Source organism: Euprymna scolopes, chromosome 2 (assembly GCF_053919585.1).
Source record: "Euprymna scolopes isolate OS-2025 chromosome 2, ASM5391958v1, whole genome shotgun sequence".
Classification (NCBI taxonomy): Eukaryota; Metazoa; Mollusca; class Cephalopoda; order Sepiida; family Sepiolidae; genus Euprymna; species Euprymna scolopes.
The window spans coordinates 40,134,141-40,152,928 of NC_136483.1; the positions used below are offsets into that span (position 1 = coordinate 40,134,141).

Genomic DNA, 18,788 nt, shown 5'->3' on the forward strand with positions numbered 1-18,788 from the left:
AAATGTCTATCGTTATTTTAATTTTCTAAAACAGACTCATAATTTTTATTTTCTTTTTTAATGCAGAGCAGTTTTGGGTTTTTGCCTAGAACTCCCCTTATATTAAATAACAAAAATAAAGAAAAATATGCATTATGTGCACACCCGTGACAAAACAAAAATATATTCCAAAAATCATGTAAATTGATCAAGGAGTTTTATTTTTATAAAGAAAATCATTTTTAAACATTTAATGGAAATTCACAAGCATTAAAACATAAATCACACAAGTTTGTTTCTTGAAATTCTTTTCAAAACATCTGTTACTAGTCTTTTCCTCTTAGACAGGGTTCAAAAGAGAGTCCCTAATAGATCCCACACTATCAACTAGGCTTCAACCACTGTCCCATCGCCGAAGTGATGCATCTCTCTGCCTGTTTTACAAGTACTTTTATGATAGGTGCTCCGACAAACTACAAGCCCTTGTACCTCCTCGACGTAAATACCCCCAACAAACAGCAAAATCCCACCCCTCCACAGTAGAAATCCCTAGATATAAGAAAGCCTTCTACTCTAATAGTTTCTTCCCTAGGACTGCCAGACTTTGGAATTCCCTTCCGGGTTCCTGCTTCTCTGACTGTACTGACATGCAGAAGTTCAAGTGTAATGTAAACAGACATCTTGCTGCTCAACTCCCTACATAGTACCCCTGCAAATTATGTCCCAGATATTAGCCCCCTACATCAAAATGGCACTGTGCCAATTCTTGGTTACTCTTAAAATTTGCTTTTCTTATTTAAAAATAAAACTACTGGATCAATTTTTGTGATTTTTGGAATTTGATATTTTTGTTTTGTCACAGATACATGCACCATATAGAATTTTTTTTTTTTTTTTTTTTTTTATAAAGTGGAAATTCTGGACAAGAACCCCGTTTTTAATATTTAGAAAATGTAAAAAGAAAAATAACTAACAGTTCAATGGCTTTGTCATATTGTTGCTCTTTTCCAAGTATAAACGTCATAACATAAACTGCTTCAAGGTAAGAAGCATCAAGTTTCATTGCTTTCTCAACATATTGTTTGGCCTAAAAAGAGAAACAATAAAAAAAAAAGAAACAGGTTTAGTTATGAAAAAAAATAAAATAAAATAAAACAAGTGGATTTTGCAATGAACAATATAAGAAAATCAAATGTTCTGCACCAGAAATTTATTTGAAATTAACAGAATTATAATTTAGGATCTAAAATTGATAATAAAAATGGGAATTTACACATACAGAAGAGTATGAGAAAATATACGAAATTATGTCATTTTTCTTTGATTCATGATAAATAATTAAACAAATCTTAACTTTTTTGTAAAAAAAAAAAAAAAAAAAAATTATAACAGTTGTTTCATTATTTTCTTTGTCAAAAAGTATTTTTTTCCATAAAATTTTACATACAGTAGCCATTTCTTTTTCTTGCTTTAAACGCTGTTTGTTATTTTTTTTTTTTCCTGTTTGATAACATTGCCTCGTTTTGAGTTTGAGGCTGGGATGTTTTCATTCGATATCATCCAACAGGAAGATGCAAATGAAAAAATTTGCAATTGCTGGTTGGCATTTTTCTTTATTGACTAATTTAAAATAGAGTTTTAGTATATAAGAGACATCAGATGGTGACAAACATTTTTCAAGGAATTAAGCCTTAATTGGAATGATTGATCTCAGAAAATGGTGGAATTGAATTTTTTTATTTTTTTATCTATTTTATTTAAAAAAATTTTTTTTTTTTTTTTTTTTTTTACATGGAGGTCACCACTTATCAAGGCCCGGAAGCCACTCGGGGATAAGGGTTATTGCGTGTACAGTAATCAATGGGATAGTATCATAGTAATCGTTAGAATTGGTTGGTTGGTTGGTTGGTTGTTTTTGTTTTATGGCATATCAACCTTTTTCAGGTTATTTACTGCCGAATCTAGTTATTTTGAGGAACGATTTTTAATGGAGTATATTTTTCTTTTTTAAGTCAGATTCTATTTAACCCATAGTTGGGACCCTAACAGGTACTACCACTCCGGGTCAGAGTGGACCTGGGAGCAATAGCAATTAAAGGGTGGCTCCACACTCCCTAAGGCCTGAAAGGTGGGAGCCTCACTATCGGATATAGTTTTAGGTCATATCCAGAACCCGTTAGAATTGGAGATTTGATAAAGTGTCTTACTTCAGAGGGCGGTTTATCAGGAATTTGTCTATATTGGACTTGAACACATCCAAGTTGTAGTCAGGTGGGAAACAGGCAAACGGAAGAAAGAAGCTTTGTTCGTGGAATCTACGTTTTGATTTAGGCACAGATAAAGAGTGGGGAAAATTACTGCCAGTGGTTTCAGCTAGACGGGTGTTTTTCGTGAAAGATTGGCAAGGGGGGGCAGAGATTAGGGCTCAGATGAGCACTTGCCATGGAAATAACGATAAAACAAAGACAGGCTCGCTATGTCTCTTCTGTGGGAGAGAGTTTGCAGGGAAGAGAAAAGGGCATCCCCACTAAGCCACAAACTCTATTTTGTAATCTGTCAAGGCAGGATAGGCTGTTTTTAGCAGCTCCAGCCCAGATGTGGCAGCAGTATTCCATCCTTGGACATACTTGGCTTTTATATAGATAGAGAATTGCATCAGCAGTGAGATATCTTCTGGAGCGGTAGAAGGATCCCACCATTTTCCCAGCGACCTGGACAACAGACTTGATGTACGTGTTCCATTTCAGATCAGGAGTAAAGGTCAAAGTTTCAAAACATGGAGCCTCTCCACGATGAAAGCCATCCATTTCAATTGATGCCAGATGGGGATCAGAGCGTTGATGATGTAAAGATAGGAGCTTGGTTTTAGATGCATTAAAAGTAACCAGCCACCTCTTCCCCCACTGTCCCACACGCTCAAAGTCAGAGGAGAGAGAACTTTGTCATTTACAGCCTTTGATGTGTTGCCATAGGTGGTCGTGTGATCAGCATAGATGTCAACGAATGATTTAAGTATGTGTTTTGGGAGATCATTAATGTAGATCAGGAAGAGAGTTGGGCCCCGGATTGACCCCTCAGGAACTCCAGCATTTATACTCTGGGCCTCTGATTTCTGCCCATCAACCACTACTCTTATGAGCAAGACCGTCTTAAAAGACAAGATGGCCGGTGGGCAAAAATAATTTAATCTGCTGACGTCATCACGGATAGTCCCTTAGTTGCTTGACACCGGTAGTCACTCGTGGATATCTCCATTCAGCAAAGTAAGTTTTAACGTGCTCCCCCCCTGTATTTAACACGATGTAACTATAATTTAATTCAATATTATCATCCTAAGTTTTTTACCATTCAAAAGAAGAAGCTTCAAATAAATTGCTAATATTAAAAAAAATTTTTTTACAGCATACAAAACTAATGAAAATGCGAGACAACATAGACTCTTTAAAACACGTTCTTTTGAAGAGACGATTTTTTTAAGCTGTTGACACACGTTTTCTAGCAATCTAGCAAAAATTAATTTTCCTGAAATTTTTCAATATTTAAAAATAAATTATGCCAGCTGATAAAATTTTTAAACTTTTTTTTAAAGCTAGAAAGATAAAATTTAAAAATACTTATTTTTATATATAGGGTTTGTATTACTGTACACAGATTCGAAAAAGTTGTCAAAAAACAAATATATAACAAATAAATGTTATCAAAGGCAAGATAAGTTACTTTTCTACCTAACTGGATATATTTTTTGTGTTTTTATTCAATGTAACATGTTTATTCAGCTCGAAAAACATGCAGTGTTTACCGATGTATTGGAAAATTCAAAGATTTTCCCAGTTTGGTTAATATTCTCACATCCCCACATTTTGTTATGGGCGTTGAAGTCCCCCATTAATATAAAAGGTGTGGGGAGTTGTGTTATCAGATCTTCAACTTCGGTTTTATTTAGTTTATGTTTAGATGGAATGTAGATTGAACAAATAGTTGTTGGTCGGTGGAGTGTAGCTTGAATTGCTATCATTTGAAGGCTTATTTAGAGTTGTAATTTTATATGTGGTATCTGTTTTTTATTATAATTGAGGTGCCACCTATTGGTCGGTTATCTGTTTGTGATCTATTTATTTGGTTGTAAATGTGGTATCCTTTGAAGTTGATGGTGTCCGTTTCTTTTAGAAGAGTTTCCTGTGGGCCAATTATGCTGGGGTTATATTGTGCTATTATATGTTTGATTTCTTCGTAGTTTGGTTTTATGCCTCTGCAGTTCCACTGTATGATGTTTTTATTCATTTGCATAAATAAGTTTTTTTGTTTTTTTAACTGTTTGATTTTTGTTTAGGTTTTTATATCTAGTATTCTATTGATTTGTTGTGTTTTGAATGGTTTTTGTTTTGTTTACTTGAACTGCTCCTCCTGGTCAGTTCTGTTTTTGGAGCTAGATTTATTTCTGTGACTCGATTTCAATCAATTCAAATTTATTTTCGTTTAATATTATTTCTGTTTTTTGTTTTTTTGGTTTTTGGAAAGAGGATTTGTGTTTTCCTGTTCTGTTTCCATCTTTCCAGATATTGTGTGTTTATCTTCTGCTTTTGTCCTTGTTCGTGATTTGGATCTTTCATGGTTTATTTGTGGTTTTTGTTGTTCGGGTTCTTTTTTGTTCTTTGGGACTTGTTTTAGATCATTTGACTGAGTTTTAGAAGATACTGGTATTTGTTTCTGGTTGTTTTCGTTTTGGCTATTTTTTAAAGTTTCAATTAGATTTTTGAGTTTGGAGATTAGCTTAAGAAGGTCTTGGTAGTGAGTTTGGTTTGAAATTTTTGTGATGTCTGTGTAAGTGTTTATTTTTTCTCAAGAGCTTGCTATTTTCCTTGCTTCAGGAAAGGATACGTTTTGTTTGTATTTTATTTCAGCTATTTCTTTTTTGAAGATTTTGCATATTTTAGAGTATGCTGGGTGTTTTTCTTGGCAATTTGGGAATTTTGTTTCATTGGGGCATTCACATTCAGTGTGGTTAGGTTCTTTTAAGCCATATTTTCCACATATTTTCTGTCCTTTGCATGTTTCTCTGTTATGTCCATATTTATGACACTTGAAACATCTCGGAGGGGCTGGTATATATTGTTCTACTTTTTCTATTGTATATCCGATTTTTATTTCTTTGGGAAGTTTTGGTGTATTGAATGTTAGTTTGTAGGTTTTTGTAGGTATGGTTTGACCATTCCTTTTTATGTTTATTCGAACATGATCGATTACTCCCTGTTTTCTTAGGGCATTTTCTATTTCTTCTGCTGTAGCCAAGGTTAATTCATGGCTTTTTATGACACCTTTTGATGTGTTTAATCTTTCATGGGCAAAACTTTTGCATTTATAGATATGGAATTTTTCCATCTCTAAGATGTTTTTTGCGTCTTTATAGTTGTCTACTGTGACAAGTAGATTGACATTGTTCATTTTTTCTTTTCTGTTTTTATCAATTAAGAATGGAGACAGATTGCTGATCTTTTTTCCTTCTAAGGTTTCGATTACTATGAATCTTGGGTATTTTTCTTTATCAATTATTTCATAGTTATATTCTTGCTCACTGTCTGAGCTGGTTACGTCAGAGTGGGTTCTTTTCGAGTTTTATTTTTTTGGTTTCTGGTTTTTTGGTTTGGGTTTATTATATCCATGGAAGTTTGTTTAGATTTTCATCTCTTTTGCTCCCCATCCTCCTCCGAGCCCGAAACTGGGAGATGTTAGGGGGGAAACCCGTTCGCCCTTTCATCCCAGGGATACAAAAAAGATATACTCAATTGGTTGAGTTTGTTCCATCATTTCCCGTTTCCTCCTTTAGTTTCTTCTTTCCCAGTTTGATAGAAACATTGGTTAGGGAGCAGTTGTGTGGTTTTGTCTCATCAATTGATTGACCCTTGCCATCTCCTAACACTTAACTGGTTTATCTATGTTTGTAGTAGTAAGATGTTGTATTATCTTTAGATTAAATTTGTTTATTTATTTATCTTTTTTTTTTTTAAATGTTATAATTGTCATTTTCAGTGTAAGTGTTAGGGCTTGACATGACTAGCTGATTGATCGGATCAGGCCTCTCCGACCGCCCGTCTAGCCTAGTACAAGGCCAAAGTGGAGTGTTGCAACTGATACCTTTATTTTCCCTAGACATCGGTTGCTCAGCCACCAGGATCATTTTCCTAGGCATCACGGGTTGCCACCCATGCCCAACAGGTAGCCCCATTGAGGGACTTTTACCCTCTGCAGGGAGGGCAGTCGGCGTATTCTAATGCCCAACCGACAGGGCCTTTTATGGATTAGAAATAAAATCTATCATTTTACACATATTATAGGCTTGGTGGTTTTGTTTTATGACATATCAACACTTTTGGATGGTTTAATGCGGAATTCAGTCAATTTTGAGATTTTCAAATATTTATACATTTAAAGATAAAATTACATACTTTTAGAAGACATTTATTTTGAATAGAATTTAAAGATAAATTAGAAAACTTTAAAGGTCATGAAATGATAAAATAATTTTTATTTACTTTGGTGTTTCATTCCAATATTTCGCTAATAAATTAGCCTCATGAGGGTTTTAGGTCCAGTCTGTATTTTTTTTTTCCCCTTCATTTTGTTGTTATGAGGAAGAGGTAAACCTTGGAGAAGAAAATTTAAATATACGTGCTGTCCAGTTATTTTAACATGTGCATCACCCCAGCTCCGGGCATGAATATGAAGTTAAAAGTAATTACACATTTTTAAAAGAATTTAAAGATAAATTAGAAAGCTTTAAATGTCATGAAATGGTAAAATCATTTTTATTTACTTTGTTGGTGTTGCGTTCCAATATTTCGTTAATATTTATATTAATAATATTTATACATTTGTTTCGTAGGCATATATATTTTGTGATTAATCTGTAAATGGTAGATTTTATTTAACATATAAATAGACCTAAGAGTAACGACAACTAAGAGATTACCCAGACTTAAATTGGAGACTTACTACCAGATACAGGTTAAGGTCAAGTAGGGTTGGTTGAGTTGGGAAAGATGAATTTCAGGGTGGTGTAGCAAACACCTTGTCCAAGGATGTTATTTGATGATTCAAATTGTTAATCAGAATTTCATGTCATATTTTAATAAAAATTATGTGCTTGTCTAGAACTCTCCCCTATGAAAAAATAAAAGCTAAAGAAAAATTTGTATGATGTATGTAATCATCATAGAAAGAAAATATACACCAAAACTTATGTAAAAATGATCAAGTAGTTTTATACAGAAAATTATTTTAAAGCAAATTTGAGTTTTTCCAATGCTCTCCTTCAATATTTTTAAAAAAATCTCGCAAGTTTGAATTATCTCCCTTATTCCTTCAGACTATTTTTAAGGTGTTGAAAGACCATCATTGTTCATAGTTTTGCCATAAAATTTGATTTTCTTATTTATAAAACAAAACTACTTTATCAGTTTACATAATTTTTTGTGTATGATATTTTTTTCTGTCACTGATATGTACATCATAGAGATTTTTCTTTATTTTTTGTTTTTACATGGTGGGAGCGGATTTTGGGCAAACACCAAAAATTGTTAATCTGTTGAAGAATGAAGATGAAAAAAAAAAAAAACCTCTTCAGAAGGCTTCAATACTTACTTTAACGGCTGTAGTTGGCTCTTCAGAAAGAACTGAAGCATAGAGCTGAAAGAAAGAAAACCGTTGAAGATTATTTGTTAAAATTATTATAGAAATAAACATCCTTTTATATGATTCTATTAAAAAGGCAGAAAATAGATACATATGGCGTTATATTAAAAAGGTATAGAAGGCATGCTTGTTTGTATTTTAAACAGCATAGAAATAAATATATTGACCCCCTTCCTCCTTCACACAGTTCTTAGATAGAATTTTCATAAAGAATTTGTTTTGTTTTATCGTAGATCAAGCTTTTATGAGCCATTTAATGTCAAAAATATTAGTTGTAGTTTCGTGGATGGAATTTAAATGTTTTAGAATAACTTTTCCACTATATCTTGTTATATAGCTTTGTTGCTCTTAGAAATCTAAAAGTTTTATTTGGGTCAAACTTATTGAACTTAAGCTATTTTCTTGGTAGTATCTCAGTCTGACCTGTTCAAAGTCTATCGCTTGTCAGGATATGATGCATTGTGTAAGGTTCTTGGCATGGTATGCAGATTGGTACTGTATCATTTAAGATTAGGATTGATTATTCGTATTATTTGGATTCTTTAGATGACTGTTCTCATCTTTAGTATCATTTGCAAAACTTTTCAGTCAACTTTCTTCATGTATATCTGTCGAACTCAGGAATCTTTCTGTAGGATTTGTGAATCTGTAAAGAATTTTGAACGGTTGGTAAGTTGGTTTGTTTAACCAGCATATCAACCTTCTTTGGGTCATTTAATGCTGTATATGGGTTTTTTTTTTTTTTTTTTTTAATTTTTGTTGTTTTCAAATTTTTATTTGCTTTTTAAGTTTTGAGCTTGATCGAGACTTTCTATCCATTTTTTTTAATATTTCGTTTATTTCTTTTCTTTGCTTGATGATTTATTTCTGGTTTTGTTTTTGTTCATTTCTGCTTTCTTTTTCCATTTCATCAAACAGTTTGAATTTATTTTTAGTGGGTATTTCACGTTTTTGTTTAGACGATTCTGCTTTCTTTGGTGTGATTAAGGATTTTGCTGGTTTAATATTTGGTTTTGTACTTTGAAATATTACTTTTTAAGTGGGGAGGCTTGAGTTTGGGAAGAGATTAATACTTTATTAGATTCTTTTTTGGTTGTTATTTTTTCTAATTTTTTTAAGCATAGCCATTCGTTTTGTTCTAGATGTATCAGTTTTTCAATAAATTCATGGTACTTATCTATCTGATGGGGGTTTGTGTTTGATTTTTCTACTGCTTTTGTGCACAGTTTGTCTAAAGTGTATGATTTCACTATTTTTTCTTTTTTGGCTTCGGGCTATGGAATATTTCTTTTATATTTTCCTCCTAGAATTTCCTTTTATTTCCAGTATTCACACATTTTGGAGAAAGCAGGGCGAGTTCCTTGACATTTAATACATCTCATTTCATGACATTCTTTTTCATCGTGGTTTAGTTCTTTTGAGTCACATTTGGTACATGTAGAATATCCTGTGCAGTTGTTTTTGTGATGCACAAATTTTGGGCATTGGAAGCGTCTTAGGGGAAGAAAAAAATCTAAATATGATTACTTGATGTAATGAGAAAAAAAATTTCTTGAATTAAAGTTAATCCTCTGTTAATATTATATTTGTGTAATTACAAAAAAAAATCGATTTTAAATCAAAGGTTCACAAGCATCAGATATAATAAAAAAAAAAAATCATTTCACTACCAAATATTTAAAATAAAATAAAGTTTTATCTTATCCCTCTCCTTTAACTAAAAAACAAACAGATTCTCTAGTTTTCTCTGTGCATGAATCCTGTTTTGTCATTTTTAGACCGCAAATTAACAATTTTGATTATCTAAAAGATAAATTCAGAATTTTACTAAGAAATAAATTATTTCTTTTGAGAAAAAGAAGCAGAGGGGAGGATGAAAATGAAGAAATGGCTGTTACTTACAGTAAGTGATCGTGCATTGTTGCCCAAGTGTCTCACCGCTTTACCGGCCAGATTAATTGCTTCTCGTGGCCGATGACTTGCCATATAACAATCTATCAAACCTATAACAAAGAATAGAAAATAAAAAATTATACTTAAATCTCTTATCAGAAGTACAATCGTTTATGGCTACAAATCAGTGCAAGATTAAATGAACATTACAAAATGGTCACAAATTTAAAAATTTTAGAAGAAAAAAAAAGAAAAAAAAAAGACTTTAGCCTTAACAAAAAAAGAAACTTATTCCAAAAATTACATGAAATGATTAAGTAATTTTATTTTTAAATAAGAAAATTAGAATGACCGAGTAACAGAAGAGTGGCTGTCTTATCCACCATTTTGAAAACAACTGATTTTCTTTATAAAAATAAAACTACTTGATCAATTTATGTAAGTTTTGGAAGATGATATTTTTGTTTTGTCATACAGATTTTTTTTTCTATCTTTTTTTTTTTTTTTTATAATAGGGGAATTCTGAACAAAAACTAAAAATGCTATTTCAAATTTGAGTAAACTGAAGTGTGACTTATCATCAGAGGGAAATGTAAACAAGCAGCAGTGTGTGATCCCCTTCTGGTGCTGCATGTGAGATGACGCCACAAAAAATAGTGAAGAAATGATGAATGTGGGAAGTGTGAAAGGCCAACGTTGCCTTCACATTTTCGCCAAGTGGGGCAAAAGTTATGGGAGAAAAGTGTCATTTTTTGCAATTTGGGGCATTTGTGACCGCTTTTGAGCTCCTGGGAATGCCGAATCCCAGTGACAATTGACAAATGGTGCAGTTTCATGCCTTAAGACATGTGTATTTGAATTCAGCACCATGGAAAGCCACTATATGAACATACATATCTAGTTTTTGAGTAATATGAAAAAAGAGCTCCAAAAAGGCATTTTTTTTAGCCCTAAAAGTCCCAGAGGGATGTGAACCAGAATTTTGCCAGGGTCACCCATACTGAATTTATATTAAGAACAATCGCCTCCACATATTACTGAGTTTCAGGAAAATCTAATGGATGGATCAACGTTATAGGGCAAAAAGTGTAATTTTTGGCCATTTTGAGCCCTTGGGGATGCCGAATCCCAGTGTAAATAGATAACCATGCAGTTTCAGGCCTTAACACATGTATATTTGAGTTGAACATAATGAAAAACCATTATGTAGTCAGACATATCAAGTTTTTGTTGAGAAATATGAAAAAAGAGACACAAAAAGGGACTTTTTTAGCACTGAAAGTCCCCAGGGTGCGAACCAGAATTTTGTCAGGGTCACTCATACTGGATCTATATCAAGAACAATGGGCTCCCCATTTTGGCCAAGTTTCAGAAAAATCTGATGGATGGGTCAAAAGTTAAACGGCTAAATGTGTCATTTTTGGCCATTTTAAGGCATTTTGACCTCTTTTGAGCCCCTGGGGACACAATGGGAATTTTTGCAAAAAAATTTTTTTACTGTGCTACTGTGCACATATATTTAATGAAATACAATTTGTGACAAAATTTTAGGAAAAACTAATGGACGATTATCTGGCAATCGTCCGGACTAACAGACGCCACTGGAAACATAGGTCCCTCTCCAATAAATTTAGGGACCAGTAATATTTTGGGAGGAAAAATGAAAAAAAACTCATGCTGTACTTGTTCCTTTTTTGAGGATGCTTAATGTATATTTTGTGCTGTTTTACTGACTAACAATCTGTGTGTAGATTCTTTTAATTTCATCTTCCATTATCCTGATGACTCATCAGTTAATTAACCAAATGTGGAAAAAAAAAAAAAAAAAAGGGATATAATTAAAAAAATAAACTCACCTTTGTGTGCTTCAAATCTGTATGGAGCAAGAGTTACAGCTTCTCTAAAATGAGAAGCTGCATCTTGAATCTTTTTTAATTCCAACAATGCGGAACCTTTCAGTAACAAAGCCTCAACATTTCTGTTACCTATTGTATAAGCCTAGAATGCATAAACAAAATATAAAATAAAACAAAAAATCAAATTAATTTTTCAATTTGTATGTTATTCTCATGTTTCATTCACCGTAACCTTCAACCTTCTTTCAGTTGCATCTTGTTGAACTCTGGAATTCATATAGAATTTCAAACTGAATTTTTCATTTAATCCACACGATAGACTGTTTCCAAGTAGAATTATGAAATAATACTTACTACTATTCTAAAAGTTGAAGGTTATATTTTCATTACAGGGTATATTAACTAAGAATAAAAACATAAATTACTTAAGAACTTTACTGAGGAATAATCTACCACTGTGGATTAGATAAATGGTTCAGTTTGAAATTCCATATAGATTCCAGAGCTTGACAGGATGAATCTAAAGAAAGTCAAAGGTTACATCACTCAAAACACTGTAAGAATAACATCCAAGATGAGAAAATATATTACATGGTCTAATACAAATAATAGAAATGATTAATCTACATCTTAAAAATTTCAAAACATAATTATAAAAATTTGTATAAAAAAAATGTAAAATGTCTTGGAAGTTTATAAGTTTGAACAGATATACAAAATTGCATTGTGGGATTCATGTTTGTCATAAAAAACTAATTTCCAACATTGTTAAATTTATTTTTTAATTTTTTAAATAAAACAAAAGATTTGTTTGAATACATATTATCAAAATGAATAAATGCAAAAATGTCTTTCAGTCTATCTTATCTCAAGCTTATGCTTATTTAATTTTGATACAATATTAGCATTTTGAAATACAGTAATCTAGAAATACCTTAGGCCTTCTAAATTTGCATATTCATTTCATAAACAGCTTCTAATAAATTAAAACATTTTTTTTATTTGCATTGTCATATTTTCTTAAATCATATGCAATAATTTGATAGTAAAACATCTGATGTTGCTGGGATGTTAATAACTATTACACTTTGAATTCTTTGTAGAAATCATCTGTTATCACAATATCACATTCACACTAGAGGCTGTCCTATTAAGATAAACCATACTACATTTTGATCATAGCCAAAAGGCTAAGGAACCATACGTTATATCGCATATCCCTCCATATCTCCATGAATAAACCGGAAACCAGCAATGGCGACGCTAGGACAAATCTGTTCGTCGGTACAACGCAAATGAACACAATAAATACACTTGACAACTTCAAATCCCATTTCTTTAGATACACACATCATTAGAATAACTCGCACCTTACTTCAAAGGAAACCGCCAGAGAAAGCCGCATAGCAAAAGAAAATAACAAAAACAAAATACAAACATCACAGTAAACGCAACTCGTAAGCATATATAATTCACAAAACATTGCAACCTCACAACACCGACTAGATTGTATTCACAATTTTATTAGCTTCAAATCGATATAGCACATGCATACATACACCAAACAGACGGTTCACTACAACACATTATAGCACGGCGCGAAAAACAAACAATCAAAAAGCAAACTCAAGCCAGCGATAAAAAAAAACAAACTTTCTTTGCTCCTTACTACATCCGCTTCATGACTATAAAAATACCAGTCTTTTTGACAACCGACAGATCGGCCCTAGCGTGGCGCGCTGTGAACTCGCTCCATCTTCAACCAGCATCCGACCCCTCACCAACGACATCAGACACAGAGCTTACTACGCACAGCCAGCATCGCCCATTGCTACCATCTCATCCGCGATCCTGATACAAGCCCCTTTCCTCTTCAGCTGATACCAAATCATCACCTCTCACCAACTCCGTGCTAAGCGACATCAGCTAACAAGGATCGCTGCACATGCTAAGCCATATTTATGCCATCACCGCCCCACACCCAACCAAACTCAAAGAAACTTTGATCGTTGAGTTTATCTCAACGCCCGGCCAGCCATCCTAACGACGACGCCTTAAATCTCTGATTTGGTGAGAAATAAAATATATATTTAACCTTACTTGGTCGTCTGTATTTTTCTTGCAACCATACGCTTGTTTATTACACATACAAAATGCTTTTATAACTAGACATTTTAAACAAAATAAAAAATTTAAAAAAAAATAAAAATAATTTATTGTATTATCTTTTAATAGTGTTGGGTAGTGTAGTAAGATCGTTCTCCCTGGAATGACTTTCCTCCATTTATAAGATGACATAAACAATCCTCCAAGGTATTATATACTCCTTGAGGAGGTGGGGAAGAGGATAATCTAATATCCGTTCTATTGTCATGAGACCATTTTCCCAGAAACTACCTTCTCCTTTTGTGGAAGGATCCTTCCAGGTATTACCTCCTCTATATTTGAGGAGGTGGGGGTGGGGGTTCACCCCCACCCCCACCCCCACCCCATGGCATTAATTTCCCTTTGATTAGCAGTATAACATATGTTCATTCCCCATTATACCATCCAATCAGAATTACTTTTGTTTTTTTGTTTTTTTGTTTTTTTTTGGGGGGGGGGGGAGGAAGTTGTGCACTATCAATTGTCATGATATAATTCTAACGTCTCACTTGGGGCTCAGTGTAACATGTTTGTTTACCAGGCTAGCAAAAATGTTCAAATACATTTGTTAGTTACTACATAACTCACATTTGCCTGGGAATCTATTTTCATTTCGCCTTTGTTGTCTTTTTCAAACAATGCATTTATTCCCCCCCCCCCAGATTATTATTTTTTTGATGAATTTTAACAGTCAAATGTAAATATTACAATATCACTTAGTCATTAAATTGAATCAAACTGATATAAAACCATAACTATGTTAATTTTTAATCACTATAAAATTATTGGTTGTAAATAATTTTGAAAACTTTCAATATATGAGGATTTGCTAAGAATTTTAAAGCCATAACGGCTTTCTATTCGTTTAAATGCTTATGGATTCTTTACGAAGGGTCAAAGTAATTCATTCTTTTTTGTTTTCAATTATTAATAAAAGATTAAAATGTTTGACAAAAACGCATTCTGATAAATTTAATTTAACTATTTTTAATAATATTTTTAAAAATTTGTTTTATTTTATGTTATTGCATTTTCCAAATTCTCAGAAATTTACTATGAATGAGAGTTCTTGTGTTAGTAGATGTAGAGCAGTTGAGGTAATAGGTTCAGTTCAAAAGAGAAAGACAACGAAAATATGGGAGGAAGTTATAAAAATGAGCCCAAGAGAAAAAACGAATAATAAAGACTTGTTAGGTTCTTTGGAAGTCAATTTCTTACAGTCGTCCAAATTATACCAACATGTAAAACAGATATCAAACAAAATATGATTATTTTCCATCATTTATTTTTTTGTTTCAGTAAATATTCAATTAATAAATAAAAAATAATTTGTTTCAGTAAATATTCAATTAATAAATAAAAAATAATCCAAATATATAGACAGGTGATAAACACACACCCATATAAGATACTGTCTGGTAGTGATACAGAAATTACTGAACTTATTGTTTTGTTTGAAAAAAAATAAATAAATGGTACAATCACCTCACCACAAAGTGTTTTATCATTTTTAAAACAGTCCAATTTTATCTGACTACTTCAATAGTCACAAACTTTTAAATTCTTAGTGCATTTCGTAAACAAATAGTTTTTATTGTAATTTAAAATTTGATTTATGGTAGCATGCTAAAATTGACATTTAATTTCTCTTATAATTAAAATAAAATATAATTTGTTTAATTTTATTTTCAATAAAATACTCACTTTTTGAGCAAAGTAAACTGCTTTTGGGACGGCTTTAATAACTTTTCTGTTTGCCATACAATAATATCCTATAACAATCCAAGGCTCAGGTGCATGCTCATTGCCACCCATCACATGATTAGCTAAACTGAAAAGAGCAGGAAAATAAACAAAATTGAATGATCATATTTTATAAAAATTACTTCAGACAAGGTATGAAGCCACTTGATGTAAAGAGTTAAAAGATTATAAAAAAAAAAAAAAAAAAAAAACCCAACTATTTCAAGGTAAAAAATTTGTCAGCAATAAGTGTTAGATGGCTGATTTCAACTAAGAAAACAATTCTTCCTCTTTTATCAGAAACATCACTCATGGAATGTGAGGACTAAAGAATAAAATACAGGAAGTGAGAATTATGAGGCTGCAAAAAAAATCCACTTTCTACTCTCCTTTATTAGTGGCCATATCAAAAGTTAACTATTCAAAGGGAAAACAAAATTCACTGAAATACATAAAAAAAAGTATTTTTATAACAAAAGATTTCAAGTTCAATTTTAACAATGTAAGTTTTGGTTTAGTTGGTTTATAGAATATCAACCCTTTTTGGGTTACTTAATGCTGAATCCAGTCCTTTTGGTAACATTTTTTATGCTTTAAGTTTGTTATATCTTAAAATATTTATTCATGAGGTTTGGTTTTATTGTTTTTAGAGGAAAATTGTTGTTTTTGACTTTGTAGAATATGATTGAGTTTCGCAAAGGAAAAGGAAAGGAAAAAGAAAACATGTTTGGCACACTTTAGGTCAGGAAGCTGGTATCTTCAGACAGCCTGATCTGGTAGCACTAACAATGTAATATTAAATGAGTGAAATAAGATGTGATGTTATATTGGAAGATTAGATAGAGGTACGATTGGCTTAATGGATAGCGATGTGGTCTATAGAAGTGGCTGTATCGGGTTCGACCCTTTTGGAACTTATGATAGTCATTTACAAACTTAGAGCATAGAGAAATTTCCAACCATAGCAGCTTGTGTTTGATGAATTATTTACAACTAGCAAGATTACTTGGCATTGTCCATGAATATGAAAAATAAAATAAAGTTAAAGTGTGTAATATTGTTCTTTTAAAACTTTTTTCTTTCTTTGGCAAGTGCTTCAATATAATAGAAAAAAAGGCTGACCTAAATTCAATGTTATTTTTAAAACATATCAGTAAGAATGAATATTACAGCATTTTTTATTTTTACTATAACCAATTCAGGATCATACTGAATCTCAATCTAATGTTTGCAAATCTTGTATAGTTTCTGACATTTAGCCTAACACACACAATTACATCATTTCTTTATATAATAGATAAGTTAATTTTAATAGGTATTGTGTGTTCATATTAAATAAACTCAAAAGGGTTGATATGATGCAAAACCAACAACCAAAACTTTTAAAAATGAACCTGGTTTTAGTTATAAGTTGTTGTTACATAATGTCAAATTGAAGACAATGATGGAGGTCCCTCTGGAAGAGAAATGCAAACTCTAGTGACCAATGCAAGGAGAAACAGCATAAGTAAAGAAAAAATGGATAACTTTTTCAACACCAGACAGGGTTTACATCATAAGCTGCAATTTGATAAGTGTTTCAGTATCATCAGAGATTTAATTTTTTTTTAATATTAAAGTGGTGTGGAGTGACCATTCATCAGATTGAGAAACAACTTTCAAATAAGTAACCGTGAATAACCGATAAGCAGTCCCGGGCTAATTAGTAGTTCATGCTAAAAAGTGGTACGGGATTTGTTGTAGTCGGATACATTTTCAGGAAATGCAACTGATAGCCGTTATAAAAGAATGAACTTGGGCACACATATGTACCTGGAAACCTAACTGACTGACTTTATTGAGTGAGAACTGTTGACTTTGGCAGGTCACTCACTTAAAAATCATATCTCAATAAAACACAGAATGGCATTTTTTTTTTTAAATACTCTTATTCACTCAAACAAGGCACACTACCACTTGTACACAACGGGCTATTATTTGAGACCTAACAGAGAACTCTGGAGAGTTGAACAGCAAGACATTTGTTCACAGTACATTTAAATTTCTGCAGGTTAATACAGTCAGGGAAGCAGGAAACAGGGAGGGAATTCCAAAGTTTAGCAGTCCAAGGGAAGATACTATTAGAATAAAAGACTTTCCAGCATCTAGGGACCTCAACAGTGAAGGGGTGGGAATTTGCTGCTTGTAATAAAATCTTGCTTAAATACTCACTATGACATTTCTAAGTTTTTCACAATGATGAAAAGTTAATGGAAGAATTCACTTCATATTGCCATAGCCAACATGTGACACCTACACCTGATGTGGGAAAGATACAGCAATCAAATATGTAAAAAGTAAAATCTTATTTGGATTATTCGGACTACTGTTTTCATGTTGGGTGTGAGTCTCACAATGTTTTGGCTGATGTAACTCCTGACCTTCAGGTGTGTCTTGTTGAACTTTAGAATCTGTACATTTTATATTAGAATAGCTTCCAAATAACCTGTGCCACAATAGATAAAATTGCTAAATAATAATCAGTTCAAAGTGACAGTCTTGATAGAGGTTGAAGGTTCAGTCATCAATATGGGTAATACTAAAGATACAATTTTAACTTACTTACCACTTCTACTCGGCCATGGTTGATGGAACAAGAACAAACAAATCCTGTGGATTAAATAAAGTGTTTCTTTTGGAATTCCATACAAATTCCAGGGTTCAATAAACACACATCTGAATAAAGTTGGAGACTACATTAGCCGAAACATTGTAAGAATAGCATCAAAGATGAGAACAACAATCCAAACAATAGAAATTGTCAATCCTCATCTCAAAAGATAACAAAATTCTATGTCAAGAAATTTTAAGTGATGCATCAAAAAAAATATTAAACATTTTGGCCAAGATCTGTCATCTTGTCCGCCATCTTTATTCAGACAATTTGCTCTCTTAACAATCACAACTTTTTTTTTTTTTTTTTGCATATCAATGTGAAACAGGTTGATAACCAAATTATTTTCTTTTATGAAATAAATAAAACCAACCATTCTAATTCAGCAATTTTCTTTTCTTTCAGATACAAGAAAGCCAACGTGTCAGTATTTTTGATATTAAGTCGGTCTGATAAGTGAGCCTGAAAAGAAAAAAAAAAAAAAATCGTTAAAATCCTCCTTCAAAAATAACAAACCAACAACCTTTATTTAAAACTAGCAGGAAGATCTGGCATTGCTTGCGACTGAATTATTATATATTTTTTCCCTATACTCATAACACCAGCTTTCTTTGTTTTTACTACCCCCCTCCCCACCTCATGTTTAGCCCTAATATAAGATGAAATATTGGAAATCTCTCTGAATTAGCGTCTTATACATATGATTTAAATTTCATTGAAATTGGATATGCTTATTTAAAGTTTTAAAGGGTTTCTGTTCCCATAGGTCACTAAAAAGTGGAGACAAGGTTAATGTAGAGATTCTATGCCACTTCTATTATGTTCACCAG

General features: G+C 32.3%; 1 protein-coding gene across 1 annotated transcript in view; it reads right to left on the reverse strand.

Annotated features, from left to right (window-relative positions):
• Positions 1-18,788, reverse strand: part of LOC145291309 (anaphase-promoting complex subunit 7-like) — a 50,737-nt gene that overhangs the window by 10,634 nt on the left and 21,315 nt on the right. Inside the window, exons 9-14 of the mRNA XM_080137031.1 lie at positions 18,332-18,420; positions 15,267-15,393; positions 11,418-11,559; positions 9,571-9,671; positions 7,618-7,662; positions 954-1,066 (exon numbers count right to left, since the gene is read on the reverse strand). Coding sequence (XP_079993157.1) covers positions 954-1,066; positions 7,618-7,662; positions 9,571-9,671; positions 11,418-11,559; positions 15,267-15,393; positions 18,332-18,420 — 617 coding nt within the window. The remainder of the gene's footprint in view (positions 1-953; positions 1,067-7,617; positions 7,663-9,570; positions 9,672-11,417; positions 11,560-15,266; positions 15,394-18,331; positions 18,421-18,788) is intronic.